Below are 23,304 nucleotides of genomic sequence, written 5' to 3'. Positions count from 1 at the left end.
GTTAAATATTCAGATCCATGAATTTCATTCTTCTTTGATAGCCATTTCCATCCAAAAAGCTGAAAGCAAGCTTGAATGGAAGAAATATCAAGCAAGTCTAAAATCTGCATAACACTACAATTTAAAGCAAAGAGATACAGTCCCTTTATAAGAATTTTAAAATAAACAAAAGTTGACAAGTGAAAGCAATTGACATTGTTATCTTAAGCAAAGCAGCCTAGAGAAACAAGCTCCCACCACCTACATTTCAGTGATGTTATGGTTAACTCAGGTGTTTCAACACAATCAGAATAAGAAGCGTCATCTGCCAGCATCAGGACAGTAGTACACGGTTCATGACCAGGTAGCTCAAAGCAAAGTGAGGCATCTGTCAAGGAAGTAGTTTATGAGTGAGAGCTCTTAGATTAAAAGCTAATAAAAATTAAGAAGCCATTTAAAACAACAAGATTGATTTTAATCACATGTAGATAAAATCAGGAAAGATTGGGGCAAAAGAAAAGGTGAACAAGGCCAATGAGAGGAAGGCAAATATTAAAAGTAGATTACTGCATATGCCCTATCCAGATGTTTTTTCTTTTCATTTCACTTTCATGATTGAAATGAACACATATCACAATATTCAACGTTTAATTTAGTAGAACAAAAATCTGGCACAGAATTTGCAAAGTGCTTTGGGATTCTTTCCCACAAAAGAGATAGAAAAAAATACAGCAGACTCATCTCAATTTTTCCCATACAAAAATAACATGATGACTAGTCTTAAAAGTATATATTTTATTGTTGTTGTTGTTGTCCATTTGAGGTTTTCTTGGAAAAGATGCTGGTTTGTCATTTCTTTCTCCAGCTCATTTTATAGATGATGAACTGAAGCAAACCAGATTAAGTGACTTGGTTAGAGTCACATATCTAGTAAGTGTTTAAGGCAAGATTTGAACTCACAAATATAGGTCTTCTCTGACTAGGACTACCACTCTATGCCACTTAGTTGCCCTGAAGTATATGTTACAAGACTTAATTACCTCCCATTAAGTCCACAGAACATTACTAATTTGGCAAAGATAGAAACAAAGCACACACGCCTTGGAGTCTAAAACATATAACCACTTTTTAACATAGCAGTAGCAACAAGGATAAGAATTTTGGAGTCAGAAGAGACTTGACCTTATAGATTTATGTATTTACAACTGGAAGGAGCCTTAGAGGTAGATGAATCCAATCCCCTGGATTTTCAGATGGGACCCAAATTAAATAAGTGACTTGTCCAACTTCACAGAATAACTGCAAGTGGAAGAACTAGAATTAGAATCTTATTCTTCTGACACCGAATTCACTGCCCTTTCCACAATCAAAATGCTTCAGAAACTGTATAATCTAATTGTGTTAAACTCAAATAAAAATGGGAGCCACTAAACCATCCATAAGGATCCTGTGCCCTACAGGACTTAAAAAACCATATATTAATATCTATATTGTATTTTATTTGCTTTGTTAAATATCTCCCAATTATATTTTAAACTGGTTCCTATACTCAGGATTGTGGTGAGTCACACTGGGGCTGTGTGTTTGACATCTCTGATCTAGTTGAATTCCCTCACTTTATGAAGAAGAAATGTGAAATGACTTGTTTGAAGCCACAAAATAGCAAAGCTAGAATTTAGTCCTCAGACATTTAGTCCAGTATTTGAATTATTTACAAATTCATTATTAAAATAATTTTTAACAGGAAGTGAACGTGAGTCCTACAAAAATCTATAATACCACTCAAGAAAAATAAATATAATATTTGAAAGTATAGCAGTACTTTTCCTTCTATATTTATGATTATGTAACAGAGCCTTATAAGTGCTGTTATACTGTCATCCTTTTTAAAAAAAATTAGTCTTCCCCAATTACATGAAAAAATAGATTTTAACAGGCATTTTTTTAAAAAGGGTAGTTTCAAATTCTCTCTCCTTTTCCTGACCCCTTGCTGAAAAGACAAGTGATTTGATATAGTTTATACATATGCAGTCATGCATAAAATATTTCCATATTAATTTATACTGCTATTTTCAAACACATCCTTTCATTGATACAATGTTCACATAATCAAGGCAACATTGTGGGCTAGATGGAGAGCCATCACTGAAACCAGGAAGAGGTGGTTTCAAATCCCCAAACAATAACATCATCATCACCATCACCATCACCACGAACAACAACAACAACAATAGCCAACATATATAGTGCCTACTTTATAGCACAAACTATGCTAAGCACTTTGCAATTATAATCTCATTTGGTCCTTAGGTGATATTCATCTTCATCTTCCGGATGAGGAAACTGTGGCACACAAAGTTAAATAACTTGCCCAGGATCACACTGGTAATAAGTGTCTGAGTACTTATTTGAACTCAAATCTTCCTGATTCCAGGTGGCATTATCTACTTTACCACCCAGCTTTCACACAGACCAACTGTGACTCTGGACAAGTCATTTCATCTTTCAATGTTCTAGGTAACTCAAACACTAAATTTTTGAGAAGGTATCTGTCCACATCAATAGCAGAAGGTTCCTTTCCAGGAAAGTTCCTACATTAGGGAAATTACATTTTCACATTATCCCTAAGATATAAAGTTGCTAGTAGAAATACCCCATTTTATTCCTGACCTTCCCAATGTGTTATATTCATTTCCCACAAATAGTAAACAAAAAGTAAATTTATTGTACTTCTTGATGTCAACAGATATTTAATTGCTATTCATAAAAAACATGTATAGATCAAAATGGGTTGATAACTATGTTACTAAAATTTCAAATTATATTACTGGATTGTGACTAACTAAAAAGACCTGCATTAATATATTTTCTTTTTCTTTTTCTCTTCCTTTTTTTTTTTTGGCTGAAGTTTATGTTGTAACCCTAATCTTTATGAATGGATTTGATAATTAAATTTTGAATTTCAAACTATCAAAATAACATTAAGAAATGGTACTTCAAAACTTCATAACTTTACTTTTGGGAAAGTCCAAGTACTTCACAAATCACCATGTATCAGCTGGGGAAATGGGGTTGAATGATGCTAATCAACCCTATGGTTTCATATGGGAAAAAAAAAAAAGATATTCAAGAATGAGTACATTGCTTAAGAAACACATATGGAAAGACTACAGAATTTCTCCACTAGGATTTGCCCATGCTAATGAAATTACAAATCTGTAAACCAAAAAAATTACCACTCTACCTCGTCCCAACAACAAAATTATGAGTCCTATCAGCTTTGAGGATGGATTGCTAAGTATCAAACATGAGATTTCATTGGCATAAGAACTCTCAGGTACTGCATTTCAATACATATTGGCATCTTCTTTGCAGCTTTTACTTGGGTTACTAGGGCTTAAGAGATTAAACTTTATGCTCTAATGACAACAATAATAATAATAGATTGGAGCTTTGAAAGTGCTTTACATATAGTTTTAATCATTACAAAAGCTAGTCATTTCTCAGTATGGACTTAAAGTAATGACATCAAGGAATCCCAAACCACACAATTTTGTCTTCAGACTTCAAGCCAGTTCTTTTTTTTGGCGGTTAGCTTTCAATCTATTATGCGACACACCTTCTCATAACAATACCCAATATTTTAATATATGACTTTTACTTTTTATGTAACCCATCATAGATAATTTTTTATTTTCATTAACTCCCAAGTTCATAAGATATAAACTACCTGAATCAGGTGACACTTCAGGAGGATTTGTTTCTGGAATACTTTCTCTTGGAATTGTATCTACTGATTTCAGTGCTAAAACAAAGAGAAAATAATTATCATCACAAAAATGTCATATGCACAATAAGTTTTCTAATTAATTCCCTGGAGTATTATTATCTAAAAATGTGACTGAGTGTGTGTGTATGTATAGTTATGTTATTAGACAGCTCTATGACCTTCTAATTAAGTTTGAATTTCCATTTCTTTTTAGGTTGTGACATTAGAGTATCAGTCCTTTGTGAAATAAATAACAAATTTATAATCTGGCTCCCATATACAGTTTATAATAGAAAAATTTTCTGCATATTTTCTTCCATAAGGTTTTATTACTTTGGTTTATCTTATTTAAGAAAAAAATTTTAAGAAATAAGCATGAAAAGTATATAATATAGAAATCAAGCTTAAATATTATTTTATTATGTTTTCTATAGGCTAGTTCAAAAACAAAATCTGCAAACATCACTAATGGAAAAAGTCACATCATTACCTGTCACATTATTGGTCTCATAACTTTGATTTGGAGATACTTTAGAAGGTGGAGAGGGTGCTTTGCGTTTTGTCCTTCTCAAAGATGAATTAGTTGAGGATGTATTGCTGAGCTGGAAAGATCCTGTCCTCACTATCCCTGCTCCAGAATGGTCCTAAGAAAATTAAAACACACTAGCTTGTATATCCATGGCAGTTTGAGGCAACTACGTGGAATAGTAGATCAAACACCAGACCTCAAATCATGAAGACCTGAATTCAAATCCAGCCTTAGAACTTACTAGAGATGTGACCCTGAGCAGGTCAATTAACCTCTTTTAAGTTCAGTTTCCTGGAGAAAATAATAGCATCTATCTCCTAGAGTTGTTAGGATCAAATGAAATAGCTTATGTATAGTTCTCTGCAAATCTTAAAATGTTATATAAATACTAGTTATGATTATAATTGGCTATTAATTTTCAGCTTAAGTGTCACATTACTTTACATAAACCAAATCCATGTTAACCAAAAGTAAAGAGAGAAAGGCTAGAGCAAGTATTCCTACCCATTATTGTGTCATGGACCCCTCTTGAAATGAAGGCTATGGACCCCTTATGATTTCTTTAAACGCATACAATTCAGAAGATTGAAAAGGAAACCAATTATATTGAATGCCACCAAAAGTGTCAAAAAATAACGATAACAGGCAAATAAGTTTACAAACCTCCGAGGGCTCATAGTCCACGGATCCCAAATTAAGTAATCCTAATCTAAACTAACAATTAAATCAGCAGGATATAATAGAAAGAACATCAAACTTGAAGAGAGAGGATCTGGTCCAAATCTCACATCTTCCACTAACTACATGAGCAAATTTAACAGTAAAATGTATGAATATAAAACTAATTTCTTGAGAAAAAAATAGGGTAGGAAAAACTTTGTCAATCAATAAACATTGCCTAAAAGCTACTATGCACTAGGCACCATGTTAAACAATAGAGATACAAAAAAGACAAAAGACAATGCCTGCCCTCGAAGAGCTTACACTCTAACGTGGGAGATCATAAGCAAACAGGTTTATTGTGGTCAGACCTAGGCTTTCAGAAATCATTTTGGTGGTTGAACAGAGGATGGACTAGAGTGAAGAGGGTCATGAGGCAGGCTGCACTGGAGGGGTGACACTGTGTCAGAGGAGAGAAGGGGGCAAATGTGAGAGATGTAGCAAAGGGGAACTCCACAGACCTTGGCAACAGATTGAATAAGGAGGGAGAAGGTTGAGAGGTAGTGAGGAGTCAAGGAAGACACCAGGGTTGTGAGCCTGAAGAACTGGCAGGATGGTGTTGCCCTCTACCATACCAGAAAAGGTAGGAAATCAAAGTGTTTAGGGGGAATACAGTAAGTCTTGTTTCTGACATGGTGCATTTGAGCTGTGTCAAAGGCAGTTAGAAATGTGAAACTGGAGGTTAGCAAGATAGGTACATTTGAGAATTATTAGTATAGAGATGGTTATTAAATGCATGGAAAGTGATGAGATCACCAAGTGAGGTTTTATAGAGGGAGGAAAAAAGAGGGTCCAGAATAGAACCCTTTGGGGCATCTATAATTAGATGATATGGCCTGGAAGATACAAAAAAGAAGATAGAGAAGGAGAAAAACTAGGAGAAAGTGGTATTCCAAGACTGAGAGAGAAGAGGAAGATCAGCAATATCAAGGGCTAAGAAACATCAAACTAAGAAACAACATTGATGAATCAAAAAAATACTCAAACTGGCAACACCACCACTGCAATTAATTGCAAAAACACTATTTAATAAAGACAAAATTGTATTTCTGAAGACCCATTTTGAAAAAAAAATTTCTAGGTTTATTTTTTTAATATTTCTTTATATTCAACTATAGTCTACTTATTAAATGTATTCATGTATATGGCATTTGAAAACTTTTAAAGTTGATGACATTTGTCTTTATACTATTTTTTCCCTCCTCTTTTCCAGATGAAACACTTTTTGAAAAAGAACATCCAATATAGATTCTAATCCCATATTCTTCACTTCTATTTTCCTGACTTGCTGTCATGAGGCAAGAACAATGTTCCACCATCTATTTTCTAGGGCCTTCAATTTGTCAGTAACTCAGAGGTTGGCTTCCTTTTCATGGTGTTTTCATTTACACTATTGAAGACATATATATTATTCTATAATAATATACAATACATATAAATTACACATAATACATTTAATATAATAATATTATTAATATATACTATATTAATTATGCACAATTAATACCTTAATGATATATCATAAATACATATAATATAATAATATATAATGGACCAGTTTCTTTTTTTACTATCTTTGAATATATGCCTCATAGTAGGACTGTAGGATCAAGGCACTATCATTTTCTGACTAGTCTCAACTTCTTATTTCAGCGGATCCATACACACATGAAAAATTACACTAAAAAACTATTATGAAGCACTTTACTATTCAGGGCAATACATCAATTTCTCTGTATTAATAGTTACATAGTTAGAGGATGCCCTAGTACACAGAGCTTTAAGCCCAGAGTCAGAAAGACCTGAGTTCAAATTCAACCTCAATTATTAGTTGTGTTGCCCTGATCTGCCTCAGTTTCCTCATCATATAGATGGAAATAATAGCAGTACCTATCTCCCAGAATTGTTCTAAAGATCATATGGGATATTTTAAAAGTGATTAGCAAACCTTAAAGAGCTATGTAAATGCTATTAATAAATGTTATTAGTCTAGGATTACACAATGAAGGAAGGAATCTTCCTTCTTTGGCTGATCAGTAGCAAAAATGGGCTTTTTTGCTGGTCACTGGTATCAGTTTCTCCATCACTGTCACTTGTCTTTTCTATTACCTGATAAAACCCAGCTATGGCATTCATTTCTTCAGGAATAATACCTGCTTGAGAGTTAGACCTGGAGGTCATCCTCAAAGGACTTTTGTTTGTGCCTCAATTAAGCAGACTGCTTCACATAAAGTAATATGAAGGAGAAGAATTGGCATAAATAGACCCACAAATCTCTTCTGCTGATCTTTCCACAATTCAAAAACTCAATGACAGCAGAATTTTGACCTTGTCAAATAACCACAGGCACATTTATCAACCTATACCTCTGTAACAATTCCATGTTAGAATAAGTTGACATATTTGTTCAAGATATTTATTTTTTCTATATATGTAGGATTTAGTGTCTGCCACGAAGAGACAGGTTTTAGTTCTACATTAAGATAGAATTTATTCTGCACATTTGTTAAAACAGGCTTGAATGGATACTCAGCCTGTGGGATGGCAACTAGGAGGGGAGTGGTAAAATCAGCATGCATGGTAGGCTACAGTAAAGGTTTTATAACCTTATTTTTTCAGGGTAATTTTATTGCTACTGAGAAAGTATGGCATGAAAGGAAAAGAATGTTCATCACTAGAGCAGTGATGTGGTCAAAAAAGACATTCATAAAAGGCACAATCACACTTGAGCTTACCTCAGGGGGAGGGAGGGACATGGTTGTCAGAAAGGAGTCTGAGTTAGCCTGCTGTGACATGTCATAACTAGGTTTCAGATGATAAATAATGACTACAGTTTAACTATACTTCCTCCAACCATGAAATCTAATAGTCAACTGGGAGAAAGTCTTAAGGAGGACAAATTAAAGAAAGGGGGAGGAGGGATATAAGTGGGGTATTTGGATCATTAGCCTTTAGATACAGATTATGGACAAAAGGAGCTATTTTCATTTGGATACAATGCACTACCTCTTTGGGGAAAGTACTTAATTAAAATTAGAAATTAGAATCAGTTCTTATGCTATGTATCATCATAAAGTCTTAACCCCTAATCATATCTGGACATGAAAGAAACAAGAATGTCAGATCTGCATAAATTTAATGAGATTTTTTTTCCCTCTTGACTCAGCTAAGTCTATTTAGATTTAAACTAAAGAGAAAAAACTATCAGTGTTATATAGTAGGAACAGCACTGGTTTTAGAATCAGAATACTTGATTTCAAATCTGTCACTTACTGTATAACCCTCAATAAAACAACTTTCCAAGTCTCAGTTCTCTCATTTGTACTACAGTGATGCAAAAGAAAAAAAAAAAATACTTGAGTTTTGCTCATAAAAAATAAACTCAAGCTATGATTAGAGATAATGAAATCAGTCAAACAATAAACATGTCTATTATGTAGCAGACACTGTGCTAACCTTTGGGGATACAAACAGGGATAAAACAGTTCTACCTCTCAAAGCTCAGTCTAATGGGAGACACAACATGCAAATAACTATATATAAATGAGCTAGATATAGGATAATTTGAAAATAAACAACACAGAGAAAGTACTCAAGAAAGTTTGGAAAAGACTTAAGTCTTTTGCACATGGTAGGCATTAATTTAGTTCAATATTTCTTTCCATCACACTATTCTGTGTCCCCCTTTTTGTCTATTGAAACTTCTTGCAGAAATACAAAGAGGGCCATGGTTAAACTGGAAATTATACTTAGTCTAAAATGCCAAGAAGAGAATAGGAATATTTAAAAGGTGCCTTTTTTTTTTTTTTTTTTGCAAATACCTACTTGTCCCCTTACTTCACCTTCACTCTTCTTTTTGGATAAAAACAAGCAAAATGTAAAGAAAAAGTTTTAGGAAAAAAGTATTCCCCCTTTCCCTCAGTAATTCTTTGGAAACTACTTAATCATCTGCTAAAATTAACTTTAGAAGGCCAGTAGCCTTTCCAGTGTATATTCTCATGGGAGCTATAATATCTAAGTTCAAAGAGGACTTTTCAGGTTCCTCAATTTGCCAATCCTATTTTTAAGGGCAATTACTAAAATCCAAATAAAGCAAAAAATGAAATATGTATTTTAATTCTCTTCCTATGTGAAAACACTGGGGCCTGTTCCATAAAGAAAGAATAGGACAATTTCAAAATGTTTTGGCTGAATAGGAAAAAATATATACAAATCAAGTATGAATATGTATCTTTATATGTGAACTAGCATGATGGGCTAAGCCTGATATATCTTTCAGATGATCGAAATATGCTATCATATATAAGAAAGGCAAATGGTATGATGTGTAGAGAGCTAACTTCATCATCAGAAAGACCTAGATTCAAATCTAGTTTCTGCTGGCTCTCTGACCCTAGGCACATCTCATTCCTTCACATTTCTTAATTATAGGAAGGGAGACAACATACAACAACTACTTCTGAGATCTATTGTGAGACTCAAATGAGAACAGACATAGTGTCATTTCTTAACTTTCATAAATATTATTATTATTAATATAATTATTAGTACTGTGAGTATCTTAGATAATACAATGCTGGCTAAAAAGGAATGTATCTAATGCTGACAGACAAGTGAAAATATGGATAGCCATTTTTGTGTGTGGGAGGAAAAAGAATGGCATTTTGTAGAACTTTAACTTCTACTTAAAAGCCTATTCTCTGAGACAGACATCACATATTGAAACATCATCCAAATATATATATATATATATATAAACACCCATCAAAAACTACTAGAAAATACTTATATGGAATATGATGGCCAAATATAAAAATAGCTATTGTAGTTTCAAATCATTTGTGGATCACCATTAGATATTAACTATCATTTCCTAATCTATTTTTCTCTGCTACAAAAAAACTTGAACAAACAAAATTGCTATGTTAGGTATGTTACTTACAAAAAAATTAAGTTACACAGTATTCAATATTTCTTATCGCCTTTGTTTTAAGTATGCTTTCTTCTCATTTAAAAGGAAAAATTAAACTGAAAAAAAAAAAAAAAAAGAATTTTACCTTTGTTAAACAGCGCTCTCTTGTGGTTTATATTCACACAAAAAAGAAATATGAGGATAAATAGCTAACAGAACTTACTTAGCAATTGTTTTAATAGACAAATTAGTACATAAATTGGATGTTTTGTCATATTTTAACTTTTTTAGTACTCTAGCTGTTTACTTCCCTTAAATGAATTTAATTTATTTAAAAGTTTATATATATATATATATGCTTCATTATATATAAAAAGGCTTCAATTGAAGCCTTTTGAGTTTATAAAGATCTAGCTGCAAGATCCTGGGATTTTTTTCCTCTTAAAAGCAGATTTTACAGATAAAACTGCTAAGAATCATTATCATACTGATGAGAATAAAAAGGATTTTCAAATGACTGAACCACTTCTAAAAATGAAACATAATTGTAACACCATTCCTACCAAGTCTAGGGTGGTTTTTCTGAGGGACAGTTCTGTGAAACTTCTATGTGAAGGCAGTTTTGACTCCTGGTTGGCCAAAATAACTCTAAGATGATGCTACTGAATGTACCTGGAGAAGGGTACACCTTAATGGTGGCACTCAAAAGAGACATTTTGAATGGAGGATTATAGATCTCCCTCGTGCTATACATGGAAAAGTTAGCAAGAGTTCCTCCATCTTTCTCAATGTTTCTTGGTTTAAATGAGAACTTACTTTGCATCTAGTTAGAAGATCATTTATAATTGTATATATTTTCACCTAATTTGTATAATTGCCTCCTATTTCTGTTTATTGTTTACTATGATAAAGAAATAGTATACTAATTAGTAATAACTGTCATTTTTTAAATTAGCAGTGAGGAGTGGGTCCAAGTTTGTTAGAATAAATTATGACTCATCTAGATGCAGCAAGATGGTGCAGTGGATGGGGCACTAGAGTTGAAGTGAAGAAGACCTAAGTTCAAATTCAGCCTCAAACAATTTCTAGCTCTGAATCCCAGGTATGTTGCTTAAAGTCTGTCTGCTCTACTTTTCTCAACTGTAAAATAGGGTTAATAATAGCACCTCCCTCATAAGACTTTGCGAAGATCAGATGAGATAATAATTGTAAAGCCAATAAATAGCACAGTATCTGCTCTTTTTCCAAGTTCTCCCTTAATAAATGCTTATTCTTCATCTTCTCTCTTCTCAATAAAGGAAGGGAAAAGTAGCTGCTTTTTTTCCTAGAAACCTTTTCATACATACCATTAGATTATAGATATTTGATATGTGATAGATTTCTTGGAGAAAGAAGAGTGAAAAGGGGATTGCACAGAATCTACCAATCCTAGATCCTTTCTCTCATGTCCCTAACAGGCTGTACTCCTACTCTAAGCAAAGGTAGAGAAACTGCATTCTTATCCTTGATCAGATATCTATGCATTGCCACATGTAGACTACCTGTATTTATATTAGACATATTAAATGTATATCTCAAACATATAAAATATAAATCTAAACATATAAACTAAACACTAATGGAAGATTAGGAAGCAACTGCATCTTCTAAGAGGCACAAGTTACTCCCCCTCCCCCACCATTATATATTCTGATTTTGTGATATCCATGAAATAATACATTCAATGAATATTCTTAACCTCAAGGAACTAATCACCTAGTAAAGAAGATTACATAATATTCATTCATTCAAAACATTTATTAAGCTACTATTCTGTACAAAATAACATGCTATATGATGAAAATGATACAAAGTTATCCCCCACCCAGTCCTTGGCTAAAGAGAATGGATAGAAATTCTAGCTGTTCAGAAACTGGAAATTGAATGGATGCCCATCAATTGGAGAATGGCTGGATAAATTGTGGTATATGAATGTTATGGAATATTATTGTTCTATAAGAAATTACCAGCAGGATGAATACAGAGAGGCTTGGAGAGACTTACAAGAACTGATGCTAAGTGAAATGAGCAGAACCAGGAGATCACTTTACACTTCGACAACGATAGTGTATGAGGATGTATTCTGATGGAAGTGGATTTCTTTGACAAAGACTCAGGTTCAATTGATAAACGAATTGATAAATTCATTTATCATCATTTGGGTGTAGAAGCAGCTACACCCAAAGAAAGAACACTGGGAAACGAATGTAAACTATTGCATTTTTGTTTTTCTTCCCGGGTTATTTTTACCTTCTGAATCCAATTCTCCCTGTGCAACAAGAGAACTGCTCAGTTCTGCAAACATGTATTGTATCTAGGGGAGGGGAAAAATCGGAACAGAAGCGAGTGCAAGGGATAATGTTGTAAAAAAAAAAAAAAATTACCCTGGCATGGATTCTGTCAATATAAAGTTATTATAAAATAAAATAAAATATTAAAAAAAAAAAGAAATTCTAGCTGCTCACTTGCATAGTTGGTTTTTTCCAACCAGCTTATTGTGGGGGGAGGGGAAGGGGTGAATAAAAGATAGAAAAGGGAAGAGTTTCAAAGCCAGATTCACAAAAAAATATTGATTTGAAGAGGTTAGAGGAAGAAGATAGCTAGTAAAGGAAGAAGAAGGAAAAATTAGAAAAGCAAGAATCAGCAAACTATGGAGTTCTCTGAAGGTAAAACAGAAGAGAAAATGTAGTAAGAAGAGTGAGGTTTTTAACAGAAGAAATAAGAGTACTATTGAGGGGAAGAGAGGGGAAGAAAGTTGAGGGAAAAGGGACAAGGTTTCAGAGAATGATTTTCATTTAGAAGAATTTTAAAAGAAAGTGATCATACTTTCAAGAAAACAATATCCTCTCCAACAGCAAGAGACACAAAGAGACATTACACTTAAAATAACTATCGATAGTATAAAATATTTGGGAATCTATCTACCAAGGGAAAGTCAGGAACTATATGAGCAAAATTCAAAACACTTTCCACACAAATAAAGTCAGATCTAAACAAATGGAAAAATATTAAGTGCTCTTGGATAGATTGAGCAAATATAATAAAGATGACAAAACGCTCTAAACTAATCTATTTATTTAGTGCTATATCAATCAAACTCCCAAGAAATTATTTTACTGACCTAGAAAAACTAACAACAAAATTCATCTGGAAGAACAAAAGGTCAAGAATTTCAAGAGAACTAATGAAAAAAAAAAAAAATCAAATGAAGGTGGCCTAGCTGTTCCAGATCTAAAACTATATTATAAAGCAGCGGTCATCAAAACCATTTGGTACTGGCTAAGAAACAGACTAGTTGATCAGTGGAATAGGTTAGGTTCACAGGACAAAATCATAAATTTATAGTAATCTAGTGTTTGACAAACCTAAAGACCTCAGCTTTTGGGATAAGAATTCATTATATGACAAAAACTGCTGGGAAAATTGGAAACTAGAATGGCAAAAACTAGGCATTGACCCACACTTAACACCGTACAACAAGACAAGGTCAAAATGGGTTCATGATCTAGACATAAAGAATGAGATTATAAGTAAATTAGAAAAATATAGAATAGTTTACCTCTCAGATCTGTGGAGGAGGAAGGAATTTGTGACCAAAGAAGAACTAGAGATCATTATTGATCACAAGATAGAAAATTTTGATTTATATTTATATTTTAAAAGTTTTTGCACAAACAAAACTAATGTAGACAAGATTACAAGGGAAGCAATAAACTGGAAAAACATTTTACAGTTAAAGGTTCTAATAGGCCTCATTTCCAAAATATATAGATAATTGACTCAAATTTATAAAAAATCAACCCATTCTTCAATTGATAAATGGTCAAAGAATATGAACAGACAATTTTAAGATGAAGAAATTGAAACTATTTCTAGTCATATGAAAGAGTGTTCCAAATCATTCTTGATCAGAAAAACGCAAATTAAGACAACTCTGAGATACCACTACACACCTCTCAGATTGGCTAAGATGACAGGAAATGATAATGACGAATGTTGGAGGGGATGTGGGAAAATTGGGACACTGATGCATTGTTGGTAGAATTGTGAATGGATCCAACCATTCTGGAGAGCAATTTGGAACTACGCTCAAAAAGTTATCAAACTGTATATACCCTTTGACCCAGCAGTGATACTACTGGGTTTATATCCCAAAGAGATCTTAAAGAAGGGAAAGGGACCCACATGTGCAAAAATGTTTGTAGCAGCCCTTTTTGTAGGGCCAGAAATGGGAAACTGAATGGATGCCCACAATTGGAGAATAGCTAAATAAATTGTGGTACATGAATGTCATGGAATATTATTGTTCTATAAGAAATGACCAGCAGGATGATTTCAGAGAGGTCTAGAGAGACTTACATGAACTGATGTTAAGTGAAATGAGCAAAAAAAAAAAAAAAACAGTGAAATGAGCAGAGCCAGGACAACAACAAGACTATACAATGATCAATTCTGATAGATGTAGCTCTCTTCAACAATAAGATGACTCAAACCAGTTCCAACTTTCAATAATGAAAAGAATCAGCTATAGCCAGAGAGAGTACTATGGGAAATGAGTGTGGACCACAACATGGCATTTCTATGCTTTCTGTTGTTGTTTGCTTTCATTTTTGTTTTCCCTCTCAGGTTTTTTTTTTTTTACTTTCTTTCTAGATCTGATTTTTCTGTGCAGTAATATTCTGTATTAATATGTATACATATATTGTATTTAACATATACTTTAACATATTCAACATATATTGGACTACCTGCCACCTGGGGGAGGGGATGGGAAAAAGGAGGGGAAAAGTTGGAACAGAAAATTTTACAAGGATCAATATTGAAAAATTACTCATGCATATGTTTTGTAAATAAAAAGCTATAATAAAAAAATAAATTAATTAATTTTTAAAGAAGAAAACAATATCCTCTGTTGCCAATATTCAACTGTGGTACTGGCAGACATTAATAACTTCATAAGTTCTACTGAATCCATTGGAGAAGAAAATGGCAAATTATTTAAGTATCTCTCCCAAGCAAACCCCAATGTGGGGTCATAAATAATCAGACAGTGTTGAAAAATGACTGAGCAAAGTAATAACTATTTGGTTCCATTACTTTCCTTTATCATTTAATTACAAATTTAAGTATTTCTTTACCTCATATCAATATTGTGTTTTAGTGTAATTTCTGTATAACACCTAGGAGATTACTGTGAACCCAGGAGGCAGCAAATAAAATCATTTTAGGAGTTTATCTGATGAAGAATGCATAAAAATTTGATTATATCAGTCATTTAATAGTAATAGAAGACCTCCCAACATAGACTTATGGGTATCCCAAATACATTAGATTCTGAGCAAGCATGGGTCCAAGTGTTAGAGCAAAATTATTATCCAGGCCCTAGTACCTTATCAATATTTTCTGGCAACCTATATGAATGAATCACTTATTTTCTTCAAAATGAAAATTTTTGAACAATCGGCAACATTTTTCTGCTTTTAGAAAAAAAAACTTTATGTAAAATTTAATATATATATATATATATATACACACACATATAAACACAAAATTTTGCATGACTAAATTCCTGACACTCCTTTTTTCCTAGTAGCAAAATCTTTTTTTTAAAGTCTATTAGTAACTGAAGAAAAAATAGTTTTAAAACAACAACAATAACTCACCTTATTTGTTTCATCCACACTAATAGATTTCACTATGCAGGAAGCAGGTCTTGTCTGACTATGTACAAGATCCTGTGGGACACTCTGAGAAGTTGGCATTGGAGGCAAAGGAGCTCTCCTCTTTTTTGGCACATCAGATGGCAGTGTATTTGAAATATATGGTTTAGAAATGGTATTTGATCTAGTAAAAGTTGGCCGAGGTTTACTTATCAGTGGAGTTGCTGGAGCACTTGAAGTCTTAGGAATAATAAAAAGGCAGGAGAAAAAGTACCATAAGTATTAAGGAAGTTTCAGAAAATAAAACACTGAGATTTGTTTTTAAGTTTATAAGTAACATTACAAGATGCATCCTTAACGTTAAAAATGCTTACTTGTTCCCTTTTTTTCTTGCTGCGTTGAAAAAAGCTGAAAAACTTTTTATTTTCTTTTTCCTTCATACTGTCCAGGTTTTGAGATATTTGGCAGGAGTCTAAAATAAAAGAAATACATGTTACATTTTTTTCTTTGTTTCCCTAAGATCTTTTCCTTAGGTTTCTCTCACTATCCATTTTAACAAATGTTCATATTCAATAATAACTACAAATCTTAAGAAAGTAAATCCCAAAAAGTTGTTTTAACAGGGCCTTGAAAAGTATCTATTATGTTACTTTTTTCTCCTTTTCATTTATACTTTTGGTTTACAGCTAAACTATTATAAATAGCATTTTACTCTGCAAAATACAGGAATCCAAGTTACTACTAAACACCTGGTCAAAAGACTTCATGATTATTGCTATTTGTTTCAAGCATCAGCTTAAAATAAATGATAACAAAATTTGCCAGACTACACAGAGGCATATTTAGATTTTTTGCTAGTTTTTTTTTTAATAAACAAGTTTTTTTTTATAATAGAAACAATGTTTTAATGGAATTAAATTGTAAAAATGCAGTTTAACACCTTCTAAATAATATGACCATATAAAAAAATTTTGTTTGCTTAGCTCTATTAGTATTCTCCAAAATTCCACTGCCTGATATTTATAAACATCATATAACACAATTTCTTTTGGAAAATTCTTAATTACTTCAGTAGTCACATCATCAAAGTCAATTAACTTTAAAGGTTTGAATTTAAAAAATAACGGAAGTGATATTTGATCTTCAAACTATTTTAATATATTTATTTTTTAATTTAGTATATGCTACAATAATTACCTTAAACCTCAGGTACAAAGTTCAAGTAAAAGATTTATGACAGGTCATGAAAGGATTGGTTGCTGGTTTTTCTTTTGGTATTTCAGCAATGATAGATATCAGGAATTTTGGATGCCATCAGCATTAAAGAAAATTTAAAACTGATGTTTTGGTTTATAATTATCAAAATGACTGAACTGCTTCAACACTCAATACTTTTCCCTGTGAACTTTCTTTATCTGAAGAGATGCACATCTCTATTTTCAGTTTAACAATTTTATTTTAATAGAGTCACCACCACCCTATCCCCTAACTACAAAACATTAAAGATGTTTCTTAATTATCCAAAATTTTAGCAGGAAATGGTTTCACATTTTCTAAATAAGGTTTAATTATAATCTGAAATGTAGAACATGTATACTCTACCACTTAAAAAAAATTTTAAAGGATCTTTCTTGGAAAAGTTATAACAGCTTTTTATCCTAAACTAGTACAAAATATCCTTTTCTTTTCCTCAAATGGGTAACTTCCACTGAGAAATTCTGATAAATAGGATAGTTGCCATATGAAAGTTAAACAACCTTATCAAAGGTTAGCGTGTGGAGGTTTTTTTTTTTCTATTTTCTTGTTTTTTAGGGAGGAAGTATTGGGATTGGAATGGAGTGAGGCAAAAAGGATTAAGTGACTTGCCCAAGATCACAGAGCTAGTATGTGTCAAATGGCTGAAGACATATTTCTAAGGTCCTCCTGATTCTAGAGCCAGTGCTGAATGTGGATCAAATCACAGTATTTTCATCCTTTTTTGTTGTTGTTATGTGTTTTTTTTCCCCTTTTGATCCTATTTTTTTCCTGAGCATGATGAATATGGAAATATGTTTAGAAGAATTGGACACATTTAACTTTTATCAGATTGCTAGATTGTTTGCTATCTTGTGGAAAGAGAAGGGTGGAAGAGAAGGAGAAAAATCTGAAACACAAGGTTTTGCAAAGGTGAATGTTGAAAACTATCTTTGCATGTATTGGGGAAAAAAGTACTTTTTAAAAATCTAAGACATTTCATTATCTTATTTTAAAATTAATAACAGGAAATAAAGTTTATTTTCTATATACAACAAATAATAAAAAGACTATTTAATTAACATGCCCATTTAAAAAGTGACAAATGTGGAAAGCATGAGAGGGAAAAATAAAAATAGAAGAAGGCAGAAGAAGAAAAAGAAAAACACAAAAATGAAATGTGGGTTGTACGAGAAAAAGTAAAAAAAGACAGAAAGGGGAAAAAATGAGAAAAGAGGGAAAACCTTTTAAAGAGGAATAAAGGGGGATGCTTGGCAGTTTCCCCATTCCTTAACTGCACTCACATCAATTTCACCCTCTCAACTTTTAGAATCCCATGAAAAGCCAGAAAAGGAAAATCATGATATCCATGGCACAAACCTTCTTATTTCCCAGTATTTGTATTTGCTGTATTTCTCAAATTACAAATTGAGATCAGGGGTTCCTAAGGGATCATCTTACCCAGTTTTACATATGAAAAAACTGGGATTTCTATAGTGTCTTAATTTCTAGCAGAAAAGAACAAAGCATTTTTGTTATCATTATAAAATATTTTGAAGAGAAAAGCAGAAAGGAATCTCCCAAACGTGTTGATTATTTTTAAATTTCTGTTTAAAAAAATGTTTTGAATTGCTCTCACTCGTCTGGTTGGAATGAGATGATTTCTTAGGTATATAAGAAGGGATAAAAAATGAAGATCCTTCTATATGAAAGAAGGATAACTTAATTTATACTTCTAGATTTATAAGTTTATTAATATAGCAAAGTTTTAGTGTGGAAAATCTCTCTGCTAATATAGACTGACACCTTCTAATTTGTCCTCTTAGTAATTTGTCTGATATATTAAGACGTGAGTGACTTTCTTATGATTATACAGCCAGTATGAGACTTGAATCTAAGTCTTCATGAAGTCAAAGTCTGCCTTCTGTTCTAAGCCACATATGCTATATAAAGATTTGCCCTAAAATTATTTTGTATAATTTGCCTGAGCAAAAATAGTATTTGCTTTTCATTTTAGAATGATTTCCCCTAAATAAATTAATGTGTATGGAGATTTTGGGTAAATTACACAATTAGTCCAAGGAAAGATGAATAGTAGAATGCATTTAAGTGAGGATAAATTGAAAGATTAATAGAAGCAAATTTTACTGGGAATGTAGCATAATCTGTCCAGCCAACTAGATGTCCTGCATGATATTTTCCATGCAAATTCATTTATCTGCTTACTGTTTTATTATAGAAGCAGAAACAAAAGGTTGATTTTCTAACAATTAAAACTATTTCCAAAATGTAATAGTATGCTTTGTTAGGTAAGGAGCTCCCTACCATAGGAGCCTAACTATCTATCAAGCATGTTGTCAGCAGACTCCTGAACTGCATAGAAGCCTGGACTGGAAAATCTTAAAGGTGCTTTCTAACCCTGAATTTCTGATATAACAAGTTCAAAAAGTGAGAAGAATGTATATAACATAGTTTTCAGCATCTGAGTGGTAACTTTTGAAAGCGTGTTTGAGTGAATGAAATCAATGCTATTCTAAATTAAAATCTATAAGCTACCAGAGCATTTATGCTCGCTGTGCCCTAGTTGGTAACAATTTGTGAAAGCTCAGCAGGTATTCTAGAACTTAGGCATACTTTCAATTTACCCAATCACCAATAAGTAGAAATGTCATAGTGTGACACAGCTCTACCTACCGTGTAATATTAAAACTTCAAATCCATTGCTCTTACCTTGTAAAGATGATAAACTGAAGTCAGTAACAGAAGAAGCTACAGAGAGAGGGGGTAAAAAAAGTGTAAGTTAACTATAATGATATTTGTTCAAGTTCAAAATGTTACTATGTCAAAGAAAGGAATGTAAATTATATCTTAACACTCTATTGGGAAAGTGTTAATATTTTCTAAAGACAGAATAATTGTTTTCTTCAAAATTTACTTCCTTCAAAATTATTTTCTGAATCCAAACAATATTATCATTACTAATACTATTAGAAACACACATATTTATGTCTATACTTCAGAAACTATTATAATGCATGACCAAAGTATTATAATGCATAGAATATGAAATTACTTTACTATTTGTTAAAATTGTATGGAATATGTCTTTTTAAACCTCCTAATTTTTTTTTAAATCTTATTTTAACCAATTTATGTCAGATGTGAGGTTTGGAACATTTTTAGTATAATATTGTTAAATTTAAATTTAAAAATGTATATATAGATGGGACTATAGTCAATCAAAAGCAGTTCACTTTTTATTAGGAGAACAAGAAATTCACAAGATGCTACTCAATTTTTTTCTGTTTAAATCTAAGAAGCTGTATTAGCTATTCTATTCTTAGTCAAAAAAATAAGTTAATAAAAATTGGAAGTTATCAACCTTTAACTGAGAAAAATTCAGTTTCTTTTGCCATTTTTATGAGATGAAATCTGATGTATTTATATGGTTTAGTTTCCCTTACTTTCTTGTCCATGGAATATACAGACTTTATTAATTTATGGGTTGTGAAGTAGAGAAAACATATGATATATCAACTATCAAATGAAAAAAAAAAAAAAGTTTTACCTTTGCTGACATCCATCGCATAGAGTTCTCGTAGTCCAAGGTCATTAAAGGATTTAGCCAGGTCAAGAGGCTCCTGAGATTGGTAGTCCTTCAACAATATGGTGTGTGAAGGATCAAACTCACATTTGCTACAGATAATAGGAGTGAGTTCTCGAAGGGACACATGTGGACTAACTCTCACAACAGTCTTCTGTGTTTTCTTGTAGTTTATCACTACTCGTACAGTTTGCTGAAATAAAATGTAAAAGTCAGTCACAGTAATGTTTTTATTGGTTCTGTTGAGTTGTTTCAGTCCAATCCAACTCTTTTTGACCCCCCTTTTGGTGTTTTCTTGGCAAAGATACTCAAGGAGTTTGCTATTTCCTTCTCCTGGTCATTTTACAAATAAGCAAAGTGAGGCAAACAAAGTTAGGTACTTGGCCAGCATCACACAGTTAAGTATCTGAGGCCAGATTTGAACTCAGGAATATCTTCCTGGTCCCAAGCTCTGTGCTCTATTCACTGAATCACCTAGTCATCATAGTAATATTAAAATATTTAAAAACTAATAAAAGAACATGGATGAATTTCAATGACCTGGAAATCTAGAATTCATCTTCCTAGTTAGATTCACACAATTAAGATTACTTATGTGTATTAAAAAAAGTTATTTTGATCAATTTTTTCTAGTTCTACAAGTCTTAAAACAAAAAAAAATTAATTTGGTATAACTTGTAGGACTTCAGCATCAAACAATAACTATATTTATTTCCTCAGCACATTTTGGGCCCTTAATAATGCTTATTGATTAACCAATTCAACAAAGTTTAAGATAGACTAATTAATGAATTACCTTGTTTCTTTTACTATTATTTCAAAATTAGAAAATATACATAGATAAAATTCTTTTTTGTTCTTTATTCAAAAGTACATATTTTGCTAATGCCTTACTAAATGACAGGTTTATATGAGGTCTTTGTTCTAATTTAAGTGCAAAGTGTTTTATATGTATCTGTATTTGTATTTATTTATGTTCAGGTGTGAATTATCTTAATTCATCCTGGGTACAGATCCCTGCAGACATGCTCATACAATATAACTAATAGACAATCTAATGTCTTGTCATATTATAAACTAAAGGGCTCGTCTTTTTTCATTTGTGGACTAAACTGATTTGTCTGAATAGCCACAGAGATCTCACTGAAGAAAACTTTTAGGTTACTGGAATCCAATGTAAAAAAAAAAAAAAATAGAATAACTTCTACAAAAGGAGTACATAGAAAATAATTAAGATCCAAAGGAAATTTTCTTACTCCTAGACTTTGTGCATGTTATCATTCTTCATGATTTGCTGAGTAACTTCAGCAAATGCATGCATCTATAATATCTGAAAGGATCAATCAATTAAAGTTCTTTCTGTTTGCACCTATTAAAGAATTATTGATTTTTGTTTCCCCCAGTCCAAAAATGTAAAGTTCTTTCTGCACCTTATATACAAGGTCTTTCTTTCAGTAATCAGATAACAGGTCTTCACTGAAGACATGATTATGCATTATATTGATTAAAGTTCTTAAGTCTTTCAAAGTGTTTTTTTTTTTAATCTTATATGACCATAACATGCATAAGGGAAACCTTCTTATAAGAGGGACTTTCAAACTTCATTTTCCTGAGTCAAATATTTGCTGATTCAAATGCTTCCTCCTACGTGATTCTCTGACTCCTTGAGTTGTTAACATTTTATTCCATCTCAATTTTTTAAAAATAATATCCATTTGTGTATGAGAATATGTATGGTTTTATTTTTGTCCCAAGTACCTAGCACATAATTAATATGTCATAAGCGTTTGTTGAACTGAATTGATAAAGTAATCCATATTCTCTATGTTGAAAAGTATATTATTCTTTTGCGTTCCTGTTTTTACAAGATTTCAAATATATGCTTTGATTGATGATCCTATCAGAATTTATTTTGTTATATGCTATAATAAGGTATGAACTTAGTTTTGTAGGGGTTTTTTTTCCAGCCATGTCCAATATTTTGATTCCTTTTGGTGTTTTCTAGGCAAAGATACTTAAGTAGTTTGCCATTTCATCTTCTAGAGCTTTTTACATATGAGGAAAGTGAGGAAAACAATTAAATTATGTTCCTATGTTTACACAGCTGGCAAGTATTTGAGACCAGATTTGAATCCAGGTTTTTCTAACTCCAGCCCAAGGACTCTAGATCCTTTGCATCCCCATGCTATCCCTTCCATTCCCCACCAAGATATGGAAGTGCAACCCAATCATCTGTCTTACTTGATCATTAGAGACAAATTACACAACTTTTTTTTACTCCATGACATATTCTATTCCTATTTTGCTTAGTATTTTTCCAATGCTTCATAAATATTTCATAGAGATAAGAAAATAAGCATATGATTTTAAAATGTTAAGATCTGTTGTTTATTTTCTAATAATACTTCATATAATTTTCCACCTCAAACATTTTATATATTTCCTTATAAACAGAAAAAAACTTGTAAATTAATTCTTTAGTGATGATGAAACTGCATTGTCTTCAGCGTAGATTATTTCTTCTGTGGTGGTTCCATTGTAATTGATAATAAAAATAGATAGTATAGAAATACTGGCAAATCTTTTCCATTTAAAAAAAATGTTTTGCTTTTGTCCTTCCAGGTTTATATTAATAAGTTCCAAGGAATTTTAATATTTTCAAAAATCAATGATCATGAATATGAAAAATGATACACATGATGATGAAATAAAATATATTGTTATTGTTTTCCTTTGTTTTCAATGAGGACCAGTCACATGAATGGGTATGTCTTGGCTCAAATATGAATTGGATTTAAGTGAGACAGAGTTGGTCAGTCATCACCTACACTTTTTCAGAATCATCAAAATCCAGTGGCA

The 23,304-nt window shown here is 32.2% G+C and overlaps 1 protein-coding gene across 2 annotated transcripts in view; it reads right to left on the bottom strand.

Moving 5' to 3' along the window:
- Positions 1-23,304, bottom strand: part of COBLL1 (cordon-bleu WH2 repeat protein like 1) — a 172,701-nt gene that overhangs the window by 28,836 nt on the left and 120,561 nt on the right. Inside the window, exons 5-11 of one of the 2 annotated variants that reach the window (XM_051986250.1) lie at positions 20,410-20,638; positions 19,572-19,610; positions 15,983-16,080; positions 15,612-15,848; positions 4,239-4,392; positions 3,710-3,784; positions 245-367 (exon numbers count right to left, since the gene is read on the bottom strand). In XM_051986250.1, the coding sequence (XP_051842210.1) occupies positions 245-367; positions 3,710-3,784; positions 4,239-4,392; positions 15,612-15,848; positions 15,983-16,080; positions 19,572-19,610; positions 20,410-20,638 (955 nt within the window). The remainder of the gene's footprint in view (positions 1-244; positions 368-3,709; positions 3,785-4,238; positions 4,393-15,611; positions 15,849-15,982; positions 16,081-19,571; positions 19,611-20,409; positions 20,639-23,304) is intronic. The other variant, XM_051986251.1, reaches the window with a different exon arrangement.

Source organism: Antechinus flavipes, chromosome 3, assembly GCF_016432865.1.
Source record: "Antechinus flavipes isolate AdamAnt ecotype Samford, QLD, Australia chromosome 3, AdamAnt_v2, whole genome shotgun sequence".
NCBI lineage: Eukaryota > Metazoa > Chordata > Mammalia > Dasyuromorphia > Dasyuridae > Antechinus > Antechinus flavipes.
Note: the sequence above shows the minus strand (reverse complement) of the source record. Positions and strands in the feature narration are given on the sequence as shown.